Source organism: Opisthorchis viverrini, assembly GCF_000715545.1.
Source record: "Opisthorchis viverrini unplaced genomic scaffold opera_v5_316, whole genome shotgun sequence".
Taxonomy (NCBI): Eukaryota; Metazoa; Platyhelminthes; class Trematoda; order Opisthorchiida; family Opisthorchiidae; genus Opisthorchis; species Opisthorchis viverrini.
Window position 1 is genome coordinate 193,353 of NW_008751971.1, and position 12,981 is coordinate 206,333.

Here is a 12,981-nt window from a genome sequence, read left to right on the forward strand (position 1 = left end):
AGTGGATGTTAGCGCCGATGAATGAATTCAGGAGTGGCACTGGGTATTTTTTGGGGAAGACCGGAATAAATATCTATGTAGTGAAGTAAACAGCCTGCATAAGCGCACGCCGTCCTTTGCTTAGTTGTCTACCAGTGTCTCCAACCATTGATATGTCCCGTTTAGGGGTGCTCATCCGTGAACAGTGCAGCTGATTTTTCCGGTACTGGCTTTCCTGCTTCTGCCATAAGCCATGCTTGACTTCCTCTGGCTTGTTCAAACCCTCCGTGCGGCTGTAAGTAGAGGACTCCTTGAGGAGTCCCATCGGCTGGCACGTAAATCACACAACCAAGTCAGCTAATCTATCGTGGGTGAGTCATTTTCTCCAAACACTACTCAACTAGTTCATTATTGGTGTTCAGACTTTCCTACCAGAGCGGTACAATGATCTGAGGGGACGAATCACTGAAAGTTTTGAGTTTCCAATTCGTAGGGGGTGGGTTTCTGATTCACATAACAATATGCACCGTATCATAGCGTAATAAACCCGACCATTGACAAGTAATCTGATTTCAGTTCTACGCAACAAGCAATGTAGGCGGAGGAAAGCTGCTTTGGTTCTATTGATCCAAATCAAAATATTGTCTTTAGCTGACTGATATCTCTAACCAGGTAGATAATTTTGTTCACAACCTTACTCAGCTCATCCGAAACTATACGGTCGGATTTGATCCTATTCAGTAATGTGGGAGCACTCTCTACTTTGTGGGGACAGGGCGTACATCAGACCATAAGGCAGAGTTATTCAGATTACTTGATATTTTTTGCCTTTTGAAGGGATTAGCTGCAAGCAGAGTTGTGTCATCTGCTTACTTTAAGCCTGCAAGGAAATGCTCTAGAAGCATTTCGACTCCATAGGCAATAAAGCCTACGAGTGAATCTCTCAGGATCGCATTGATGCTAACGGTAAAGAGGAAAGAGGATAGAGGGCAGATTTGCATGCATTAGGTAAATGCAAGCGACAGGTCACCATGTACCGGAAAGTATCCATGGGAATAGGCGTACGGCTCTAAATAGGATTCCGAACATCTATAATGGTTTTCTTTCTCTGGGTTTCTGGACTCGAAGAGTGAATACGATGAGCTTTGTATACACCCAGTGTTTCGAACAGACCTCTTTCGTTTCAAAACAGAAAAAAGGCCTGCGGCTCTCATCACATACAAAAGCGATTTTTTAAAAATTGCGGCACATCATCGAACTAAAACTGACCCCCATTCAAATTCCGTCAAACTGCTCTACGGATGACCACCAGTAAGATGTGCGGCATATGATTCAAAATACTTAAAAGACGATAATGATCCAAAACTTTGAACCTCCAGGATGATCAAGAACAAAGTCTACAAAGAACCGCATACACCGATGATCGAAAGCCCAAATAAACCCTCCTCCCTGAGTCTATGACCTCATTTGATGGGGCTGCTTGCTTCTGAGTCTTAGTCTCTGATTACTGGCAGGTCAAGAAACGGTGGAAAGAGAGGCATGGGGCTGTACCCGGACTGCGAAATTCAGTCCGGATCTACAGTTTACTTTAGTTCGAAGTTGCTCGGCGTTTGACTCCCACATGCTTTGGCGTGTTCAATGCTGTTTTTTTACTTTAGGCCAACATAAAGCCGAGTTAGGGAATCACTAAAACTGACGTCCAGGACAGGTGGTTCAACACTTGATTGGTTAAACACTCGGGATGTTCAAATTTGCTGTCCCACACAAAGCCTGACGTTTATCCTTCAAGCACTTTCCGCTGGGCCCATGAGAATTCCCGTTGCATATTTCACTAGTGAGTCAACCAGAGGCGTATCTTCGCTGAAAAAAATCGGTACGAGGACCCCATAGTGTGGCACCATCCCAGGAAAGCTTCTTAGTTCATCGACCGAACGGAATTCAAACCAACTCTTATTTTGACCGGATTGGCTCCTGTTCCAACGTTGGCTACTGTATGCATAGACTAACTCAGTTAACTTTCCAGATGTCGATATTTTTTGAAGAGCCGTTTGCTTCAGGGATTGGAAGGTGTGTGGAATAGGAACAAGGCCAAAAGGCATGATCTGAAGTGCAACACCAATGGAGTCCTGTGTCTCTTTTCTCTCTGTTCCAGTACCTGACTGTAACCAGAGACAAAGTCCAGTGAGTTCAACCGTAATTGACGCACAGCGGTACTTCACCAGCTTTGTTCTTGACCATCACCGGCACCAAGAACATCACTAGGGGACGATTTGGTGGGATTCGAATGGGGCATGAGGCCAAATGGACGGCATATCGTGCTTATCGGTCCAGACTCTGGCTCATCCAAGGCAAAGGCCTCAATTACATTCTCCAAGATACGTATTGTAGGTTTTCTGCAATGTCCTGGTCTATTCTTGTCTGTTCATTCCCATTGGGTGTTGGTAGTACGCAAGCAGCTTGACCGATCAAGATTCAGCCTAACCCTCCCACTTGGTGCAACTATGCTGATTAGGTATAAACCAACTATTAAACCTGAATACTGGTCCGAAGGGTAAAGTACGGGTGCCTATCAACTGAAGAACTCAAGTAGAACCAGCCACCTGAACCTTTGCGCCGATATTCCCTTCTTCTGTTAAATATACCCTCATCGTCTACGACAAACAGATCGGTTTTCGTCATTGTCTTGTAGTTGCCCACAGCGGCAGCACTTTCCATAAGGATCTTGTGTACAGGATGGCATATCGCGTTTGTTTCAACTCATTCTTGCAACAACTCCTGCCCGCTTGAGTTTCAGCAGGGAGATACCAAGTGTATACATTTTGGAACCCAGGGTTTACCTGGATATCTCGAAATTTCATCTTATGGGAGCTTAAGGTATTCAACCGAGGATGATTCACAGCTTTGCGCCTCATCAAGGATCTAATCGGGTGGAGCCCGCGTGATTGCAGATGTCTGTTCAGACTTTTCGAATCACATTTACACATAGACGGAGTGGATGACCACAGCATTGATTCACAACTGGCTGACAACTGCGGACTCTGGTGCCAGCCGTCGTAACGTGAGTACTTCCTATAATAGGGTGTTTTCAGCCCTGATTTGAATTGCTGAGGGGCGAGGATCTCCAAAAATCCACGGTCCATTTCTTCAAATGGTTTTCAGCCTATCTTCTCTGTTCAGCTACATGCAATGATGGGTCGCTCTCTGATTATCAAGCATAACGCCAGGGCTAGTTTGTCCTTTAGCAGAGTTGTCTCAGTTTCTCCTTACTCATCAAATTTTCCAACTACTCGTAAGTCCACGACGCCGTCGTATGCCTTTCAACCCAACCAACAGAGCACAATGTCCCCGTGCTTGTGATTTGGTAAGTTTTTTTGAATAACATCCAATTCGCTCTACCGTCACTAGAAAAGTCTAACGTCAATGGAGTCAGTATCTTACCGTGAAATCAACTGTGAGACTGCATTGCGAGACGATGAGTTCATGGAAATCAGTCCGTGCCAGCCAATTCGGTAATTTTAGGTGTCTTCGGGTTTGAAGACTTGTTTGTAGGATTGGTGTCCACTCAACAAATATTTATGCGTCCGGCTTTGTAGGTTTTCCATATTTTACTGATCCTGGCCGCCAAAACTGCAGTATGTGTTGTCGAAACAGTTGAATCTAAAACTGTAGAGTTCACTGAGCAGCGTGAGATTTTGGATGTTCTTTGCCAAAACCTTCGGAGCACTGGCTTTGACAGAAGGTTCAAGCGACGTATCCAGAAATAGGATGGATATAACAGAGGCGCGGATAGGGGCGGGAAGACACGATTAAAGGACATGCCGTGAAACGCTTTGAGCCAGAGAGCTTTCGATGGGTTCATCGACAGTGTGACGGGAAAATTTTTGCGATTTCCGTGAGCTTCTCTTGAGTTTCCGTAACCGTGGACAGATCTTTCCTACAGCTCACCAAGGCTGAAATTCGAATCGGAGCATTTGTACTTAAGAATCACAGGTCATTTTACAAAGTAGTTTTGAGCGATGCACTGATCCATGGATGTGCCGTTGTGGCACTTCTGAACAACTGCCTTCTGATCGTGGAATCAATGTCTCGAGTCACATCTTGCAGAAAATGTAGTGACCTGTGAGTAGCAAAGGGAAAACTGAGACAGGAAGATATTTGATGCACCATTGGGAGAGGGTGATTAGGTCTGGTTACACGGACACACTGTAACCGTGAATCCTGCATTGGTTGGGACATGTGTTGCGTATTCCGAACCATCGTTTACCGAAGAGAGTGCTGTTTCCCACGCCCAACAGAGATGTGGCCAACCCTTGACTTGACAGAGGAATATGAAGGAGACCAGGAAACGCTTGGGTGCTGTCGATGCCACTCGCCTTCCAGGATGAGGACCACGTGATCCTCATTGTGCCTGGTTGGAGACACTACAAGATATGGCTGCCAACCGATGTCAGTGGCGTTCTTGTTGTCAGTTTCCATCCAGATTGCCTGAGTGAATGTCTGGAGGTGTAGGCACCTGGGAATGATTGTCTTAAGCTAGCACTATTTCCCTTTCCCCGTCCATCTTTACTCTTTCCTTTACAATAAGGTTTTCAAATAAGTCATGGTTGTACGGCAGTAAAACATCGGTGTTGAACACTGATGTCATGCTGTTGATGATGATGATGATGCGAGCTTGGAATGATTTGTCATCTCAGGTTAGTTGAGTTGTGCTGGCGTGACACGAAATTACTTTCTGGTGGCTTTGGTCGTACATCCTAATGTTACTGAGTGCTTGGTCGGGATGGCTGTTAGTTGCCCTGTTGACTCTGCACAATTACGTTGTGCTCCAAGCGCTCTTGTTCTATCGAGTTTATGAGTTTGGTTATTACCTTCTAATGCCCTTCTGCTCCGCCTTTGGCCGTCAGCAATGCCTAAGTTTTCCCTTAGCAGGGGAAAACGTAGGGGAACACGTTCCTTCGAATGTCATCCCCGGCTTAAGTTTTTTAACGTCTATCATTGGTTATCATCTTCGCTGTCTCAGTGGTTCCCAGTCAAACTCGAAGATTGGAAAGCGAATGGAAAGAACTCCACACAATTGGACAGACAGCTAGCGGTTCAAACTGTATCGTCTGCGGATTATAAGAGATAATTGAATGATTAGTGAAATGACACATCAACCAGCCAAAATTTCCCATTGAACATCCACATTCAACACTACGGTTGGGGCCGGAAATGTCACCAAAAGGTGAGACAGAAAAAGCCTCACGGAGATATCGTTATCATAGAAATGAAAGAGTGCAGGAGATACCGAAATAATCAGAAGCATGAATGAAAAAGACTGTACATGGCTGTCTTCCTATTTTCACCTTCCATCCTGGACAAAAGAGAGCCAGCCAATCACCGTAAGCGTTCTTTCATTGTTACCATGTTGTTCCAGAAGTTAGTTCTTCTATCAGCAAACCCATACAATAGTTCTTTAACAGCGCATTGATTTTCAACACTCAGGTTTCTGCCAGTACGGCAGTGAAGCATTGGTGTTGACCACTGATGTCATGCTGTTGATGATGATGATGATGATGATGATGATGATGGTGTTTCTGCCATTCATTAAATTATTCGAATTTATGGGTACTAGCTATCCTCACGCCGTAAATTACGTGCCTAGCAGGTTCCATGTGTCGTATGGCACCTTGTCACATACTATAACCTCGTAATTCCTGTCAGTGCAGTCCCTAACGTGACACCTTGATAATAACTGTGAGAAGTCACGCATGAGTGTGAAGAGGTTTCAGTTTGTATTTGTGCAGACATAGCGAAATTATTGTACCTCGACATACCCACAAATATAATAAGTAAAGTAAAGCCAGAAGGTTTTACGGATAAGCCTAAAACTAGGAAGGAGGTAGCCAACGTTTTTATAAACAACTTAACAGGTACACTCGAAATACACTACTCATGAGGTCACTGAAAATTCTTCGACAGCCCACGACCGGTTCCGCCCTTCTTGGGGCTCATCAAGTAGGCAAGGTCCCGGAGTTTCCGTCAACCTTATGTTCTACTTTAAACAACATTGCACGGAATTAGTGAAATACACTCATTTGCAAACAAATCTGGTTTCGCGAGAGACTCACCTGGAACCCAGGTGAATCGCTCGTTTGTGATGTTTCCAACTTAACAGGTAGGTTATGTGATCGATTTAGGATTATGGATTACCATTCCAACCGATTGCTCAGCTTCCAAAAGTTGGCGCTAAAAGTACCTAACATGTGATGTCACATAAATTACAGTTCTTAGAAAATTGACAGCTTTGTATCACATAATTAGTAAATTTACGGCTAGGCAACCATACTGGTTTCACGCAGTGAATATCCGAAACCGCTGAGATGTACTAGCACCTTGGGACATCCCTCGATACCTACGTCTGCGTTTTCAGCTGCTTCTAATCAAGAAGTTGACAAACTGATCGGTTTTAGCACGGTTCCGGCTTTTATCCAACGTACATCCGTCTACGTACGAACAAAATTAGTGACAAACTTGTCTTACATACACGAACTATGGATTGCAATTTTCCAACCCTGTGCACACCTTCGTTTCGTTTCGTTTCGTTTCTATCCTAGTCTAAAAATAGCCCAGTTCGGTCTTGCCACTAAGTCTGTTGCTCAGTTTGGCTATTTTTGGTAATATGCCACGTGCTCCTTCCCAAAAATCGATGGCTGCAGCGACAATCAGGTGACGCTTAGCCTAGCCTGTCTGTTATATAGCTTAGTTCATTGCGGGCTCATGTGAATGCAGGAGAATCAAACCAAGTAAAATTTCGCTAATATGGTTGAATGAGAGTGCAAAATCTATGTGCATTTAAACTAAACGAACGACAGGCAGCAAGCACGCCTTGGGAATATAGACATTTTTAACACAAGAAGCCCGGAAGAAGAAGCCTGGAAAATGAGTTTCCTCAATCAATTCACTAGAAATCCTTCAATTTGTACCTGTTTCTGAGAATCAAAACGGCAGAGGAAAGCTTTCTCGTATTATTCGACACAAACCGTTTTCCTGAAACTGCTGTGAATCGTAGACAACCCTCCTGCAAGGGGTACCCTGTCGAAAGCACCTCTATTATTTAAGCCCCGAACACGACTTAACTTTGGTCTGCTTTCGTAGACCGTTGTCTGAATTGAGGGGGAAAAAGGGGAGAACGTGTAAATCAGCTCATACTAGCACAAATGAGCTCGTTTGTGCAAATAACAACATAATATTGGTGTGCTTTGTCCCTAGTCTTTTGTTTTCATCGCAACTATCGATTTTGAATGTCAGTGTCAGGTACTGGCTTGTTCAAAATTCGAAAGATCGTTTCGAATGCCCTGCGGTTCAGGAGTGGAGAAGAAACCTGCTCAATTAAGATTAATTGTTCGACTCTTCCAAGGTTGACGTAAAAGGTGCATTTGTGGAATGCATAGGAGTATATGGTCTTTCGTAGGGTAGAAGTAAAAGCAATCTGAGTTTTGGAAGGTCGTTCGCGTTACACCTTTCTAGTTGAACCTGGTTGTCCCAGAATTTTTGACCGTTTTCTTCGGGGTTTCAAAATCCGTCTGGATGATATCTCGTTTGAGAAATACGGAAAACTAAAAGTAATAAGATCTCGTTGAATATTGGCTTTTAGACTAGCAACTTGAATCGATTAGGTATGCCGTATGCGTCAACCGACGCACGCCATTCTTCTAACGTTACACAAACAAAAACAGAATCTTTGGGGAGACGAAGCAACAAGTCGGTAGCCGTTTTTTAGACTGAGCCAAACTTAGCTTCGTTTAAAATTTGGTTGCCTGATTCTTCCATTGTCCAGTTTACCTTTCAATGAGAAACACGTTTGAACTCGTTTTGCATGCAACTCAGTTAAAACTCTCACTACATGTAACCAAATGTTCAAAATGTAAACTATACTAAATTTGTGGTCCTACGGATTGGGACAAGGAGCATGCTGTGAATTGTATGTCCACCAGCATTTTATGGCAGCTGGCTGTAACCATGCGATCGTCCTTCATTTTAGTCCTAACCCAGTCTTTGAAAAATGGGGCCGGTGTTAATAACAAGCAATGAATCCTGTGATCAGAAGTACCTCGGAACCTTAGATCAACTCCACTTCGTCGTTCATACTTAGCTTGATGTGGCATCTAAATCTATCAAGTGCCCTTTATAACTTGCCCACTATTTGACCTTAAAATGAAAATAATGGTGGTAATCGTTCAGGTGTAACATCCATTTGGTGTGTGGGTGCCAGACCACACGAAGGAAGAACGAAGGTCATGTTGTTCAAGCCTAGACAGGAGCAACCGAGATGTCGGAGTTGGATTCGAACGACGGACCTTCTGTCACCAAGTTCGTTTTTGATCATGGTGCCTTATAGTACCACGTCTATTTGCCAATTGTTCTTTTACCTCAGGTCGGCAACTTCCAAATTTCCGATCTTTCACAAGATCTTTTGAACGTTCCATCTGACTAGTTGGTGCCATAAATGGTTCCCTGTTAGATGACACACCACATCTTGTCTCACTGAGACTCCGGAAGAAAGTTTACGAACACAGTTGCGGTGTAGAGTGTAAGCGGTAGATTGGCAATAGACGTCATCATAGTCTCGGATGGGTGCGGAGTGACTGATGAATATTCCCTCGCCATAATCTCAGCTCTACATGCAATCGGCTGTGATCATCGGTCCACCAACCGATGACCATCTCTTATCGAGGGATCTGCTTTCCTCAGTCCACTAAGGCTGTTATTGGACTGGGACTTCCTAAGGTCACAGTTAGTGACTTGTGTTTGCTTGCTATTGTGGGCTCTCTGCGTACTTATGACAATTTTGTGCGTGGCACATGGCGTTGAGTGTACATTTTTGCCATTTAATCTCACACCAGACCAAGTATGACGGACACTTTGTGCCTGATGAGCGAGTCTTGATTGTACTAGCGCTTACCGTGCCTTGAAGAGCATTCAACCTTGTTTGTCCTTTCTTCGGTTGTTGGTCTTTAGACGCGTGTTTCCATATCAAAATTTTTACATACGGTGAGATTCATCTCATCTGACTGGAACCGTTAGTGGCATGAATTCGAATGAGACGTTAATCCCTTTCTCTCATATTCTTCTGTTACCCTTGCGCATTCGTCGCTTGCCCTCACGTTTTATGTTTGTGACCATGCTCTTAAAAAATAAATGGTAGAGGCAAAGCTTCTGATTTGGAGTAATCTGTTTTCTCTCATCATGCACACCGACGCCATTTTATTGCCCGTCGGTGACCAAGCTTCGCAACTGCCCTGGATAACAAAAATCCATGGGGTACGGTCAGCAGCATTACCCACTGTAATCCGGTTCCAATTACTGTAGCCAGTTATGCAAAACTGACGTATGCAACTGTACTAAGCCACTGTTTTAGCTACCTTTCAGCAAGGTATGATTAACCAGTGGGGTAGCTGAAACGAACACTGTAGTTTTTCGATGCTCATACTGAATCACTGCTATTTGTAGTGGACGTAGTGGAAGCTCGAACTTCAAAGGAACTAATCTGGTTGCCGATTTTACCGTTCCCCGTATGATATCTTTGCGTTAGATCAAACATTCCACGGAACTGGATATTCTTGGTGGTGTCAAAGGTGCGGTGTCAAGGACTGTACAATGCGTACGATTAGTATCCTTGGTTCGGCGCAGCAAAATTCGCGAAAGTAAGCGAGGAAAGTTGCAAGACTGATGTGCCACTTTTGGTCAATTCCTTTTGCGAAATAAAATGGTACAGGAAGTCCGATACAACCTGAGACTTGATATACTTTGACAGCAAACTCTAAGCCCCTAATTGGCGGCTGGGAGCAAGCTGAACTCGATGCTGAGTGCGAAAACTGCGCACTGTGATCCTGAAATGCTCATAATAATCACGTAACGGCGTAATGTCGGTAGCATAGTTGATGTGCCGTACTGTGCAACACAGAGTATGTTCCATGATCCAAATAGAGCAACATTTCAACAGAAATTCTTGTTCTCGAAATTCCGCCAAAATTTCTGGTCTCTTTTGTTCGTGCTTATGCACAAGAATGCAGCGCTTCTCGAAAAAAAGACAACATAGCCAGTACTTGACATATCAGAGTTTGCCTTGATCTATGCTTTTAAAAGCCTCGGNGAATACGCGGCTAACAGTCTCATACGGAAACCAAGTTTCGATGACCTCCGAGGTGTTGACGCGGGGCTCACTCAACCACTTCTAATATGGGATTATTCTCGGTTGATAATGTTGCGAAAAGATTTCTCCTTTGGCATTAGGAAATGTTCATGGAACGTCATGAAAACCGACGCAAAGAAGTCAGGAGGTTCTGCAACATTTTCTAAGCAGTCTTCAGTAAAACTCAGACTGATTTCCAGAAGCGCTGATCTCGAAACTCTGATCTTCAGAAGTACACATATTTACCTCATTCTGTTTTGCCGAACCTTTATTTACCACAATAATCTCCATGCAAATCGACTGCGCTCTGCTATGACTTCGCAATCGTTCAGTTTGTCATTGACTCTCAGCGACATGTCAATACTAAATTAAGAAGAAGGACTAGGTGCAGTTGACTTCACCATGCTTGTTGAAGGAAAGTTTTCAAAAGTACGCTAGCCAACAAAATCAGTAAAATCTACTGAGAGCGAGTATTTGACTACAATCATCAAACATAACAGGACTGGAGCAAGTTTGAAGTGGCAGGATCTGAATGTACCACGGTGAATAGACTGTCGTTCACTCATTCACCATGGACAACAGCGATTTTCTGTTGAGACCGAGAATGACTGCCTTGGCTATTGCTGTAAGAAACTGAGGAGACGTTCGCTAAAACTTGTGTTCTGATGTGGTTCTAAACTCTCAAGCTTGTTGCTTTGTTCATGACAATACCTCCAATATAAGGCTACCTCGAAAAACCGAACCGGTTCAACATCCGTTTGCAATGCGAATGACGGTTGTCTTCCAAGAGCAAAGCCTGCAGAATAAGAATTGTTTCGCATCCAGGTTGAGAAGCGTATTTTCGCACCTTTCATGATGTAATGAGATGTGACCAGTGATACGGAGAAATGGTAGCATTTATCTACAGTAAAATCGATGGTTTTGTGTTAAACAGGGATACTCAGACAACGGAGAGGCACATTTCAGACTATGTTCCGTCTATGCTGTGTGAGGGACAGAAGACCGTCGCCGCTTAGCGAAGCTTGTTGATGAAACGCAGCGGCATAAATAGAAATAGGAGAAAGACAAAGCAGCAATAGGGAATTACCTAAGCGTCCACTAGCACTGGCCATTAGTCTCATTTCTTGGTTTCTCGAATGGTTATGGTAGTGTGATGATCAAGAAGGACAGTATTCAAAGGACCGCGTTGATCCCTTGGTGTCCTCTCACAGTGTTTGTCTCCATAAGTGACGTACACGGGTTTCTACCAAAGCCCTTTTCGGCGATTCCTGCGGCTCTTCTGCCACATGTGGCCATTTTCACTCAGGCTGAAGCTTGACCGGTGCTTTCGGGTCGATAACATTGTTCCGAAGCCAAATAACAGCTTCATTTTTAACGAGAATACTAAATGTCAGAGTAGTTGTATGGGTTCAGGAAAGCTGCACTCCATCTGATATATCTGTTTAATCCTTCTTATCAGCTAGTGGAGGTTGAGGTTGACTGATCCGTGCTTCTACAGCGTGCATATAACATGTTTGGATGGCTACCACCAATTTGTAGTTCATACAAAAACTATCTGGTCCCACATTTGTGCAAACGAGCCTTAAATCTGACGCACTTCCCAATCATACACAGCAAGTGCATCCCCAGACAACGTGGCGATCTTTGTACATGAGCTTACCGTTCTCAAGCACCATGCCATTACCACCGGCCAGCTTACATAGCTCATGGTACATTGTGAGACAGTGTTCTTTTAAGTGAGGGTTCTTGTAATAGGTAGGCTTGTCATTTCGGTTTATTTCCGAGTACGTTTTTGCCACGTGCTGCTTTGTATACTAGGCTTCGGATCATATAGTTTATTCCTATTTCTAATCCACAGAATTTATCGTAATCCCCTGTCATCGGAGAATCACCTCCCTAAGGAGCTTCAATAGCGTGCATACTACACGTATGAAGTGCAAGCTGGGTGGATGTAAATAATCCATTTTATGGAATCGACATATGGAAGGCATTTCAAAACCCACATGTATGCAACAATATGCTTTAAATTAGTATTGCGAATATTTGTGTTCAGCATCAGGTTTCAGTGAGGTTTCCAGTCTTTCTAAGGTTATTCTGACAAGTTCATATGATGGTCAGTCAGGTACTAAAAATGATGTCAAGGGTTCTCGGAGCTCATGGACTGCGCCCAACCCTGACCATGACGCGAATTAAACTGCGGCCACCTTGAAAGCTAAGCAAAAAGCTTATTACTTCTCATAAAGGAAACTACTCACAAGGTTGATGAAAACTCTTCGGCAGTTCACGACCGGTTTTGCCCTTCTGTTTCGGGCTCATCAGGAAGTCGCAGTCCCCAAGTTTCCGTCAACCTTATGATCTACTTGAACCCAAATTGAACTTTTTTTTGAGAAATACACTCATTTGCAAATCAATTTGATTTTCACGGGAGACTCAACTAAATCTCTCGTTTATGATATTCTACAAATGAATGTGAGATGCAGTTGCCTCTCGTGAAAACCAAATTGATTGGAGAATGAGTGTATTTCTCGAAAACGGTCCAATTTGGGTTCAAGTAGAGTATAAGGTTGACGGAAACTCGGGGACTGCGCCTACCTGATGAGCCCGAAACAGAAGGGCGAAACCGGTCGTGGGCTGCCGAAGAGTTTTCAGCAAACTTGTGAGTAGTTTCCTTTATGAAAATATTCTGCGATTTATCGAATATCGTGCCAACTAAATCATTAGGTGGCCTGTGTGCAGCACATTCAGTTGAAGAATATAATAAACGAGAGATTCAGTTGAGTTTCCCATGAAAACTAAATTGATTTGCAAATAAGGGCTTTTCTCGCAGG

General features: G+C 43.8%; 1 protein-coding gene across 1 annotated transcript in view; it reads right to left on the bottom strand.

Moving 5' to 3' along the window:
* Positions 1-12,981, bottom strand: part of T265_09882 (hypothetical protein) — a gene marked incomplete at both ends in the record, with an annotated part of 88,144 nt that overhangs the window by 27,919 nt on the left and 47,244 nt on the right. The window contains one exon of the mRNA XM_009176089.1: positions 853-939. Within this exon, the coding sequence (XP_009174353.1) occupies positions 853-939 (87 nt within the window). The remainder of the gene's footprint in view (positions 1-852; positions 940-12,981) is intronic.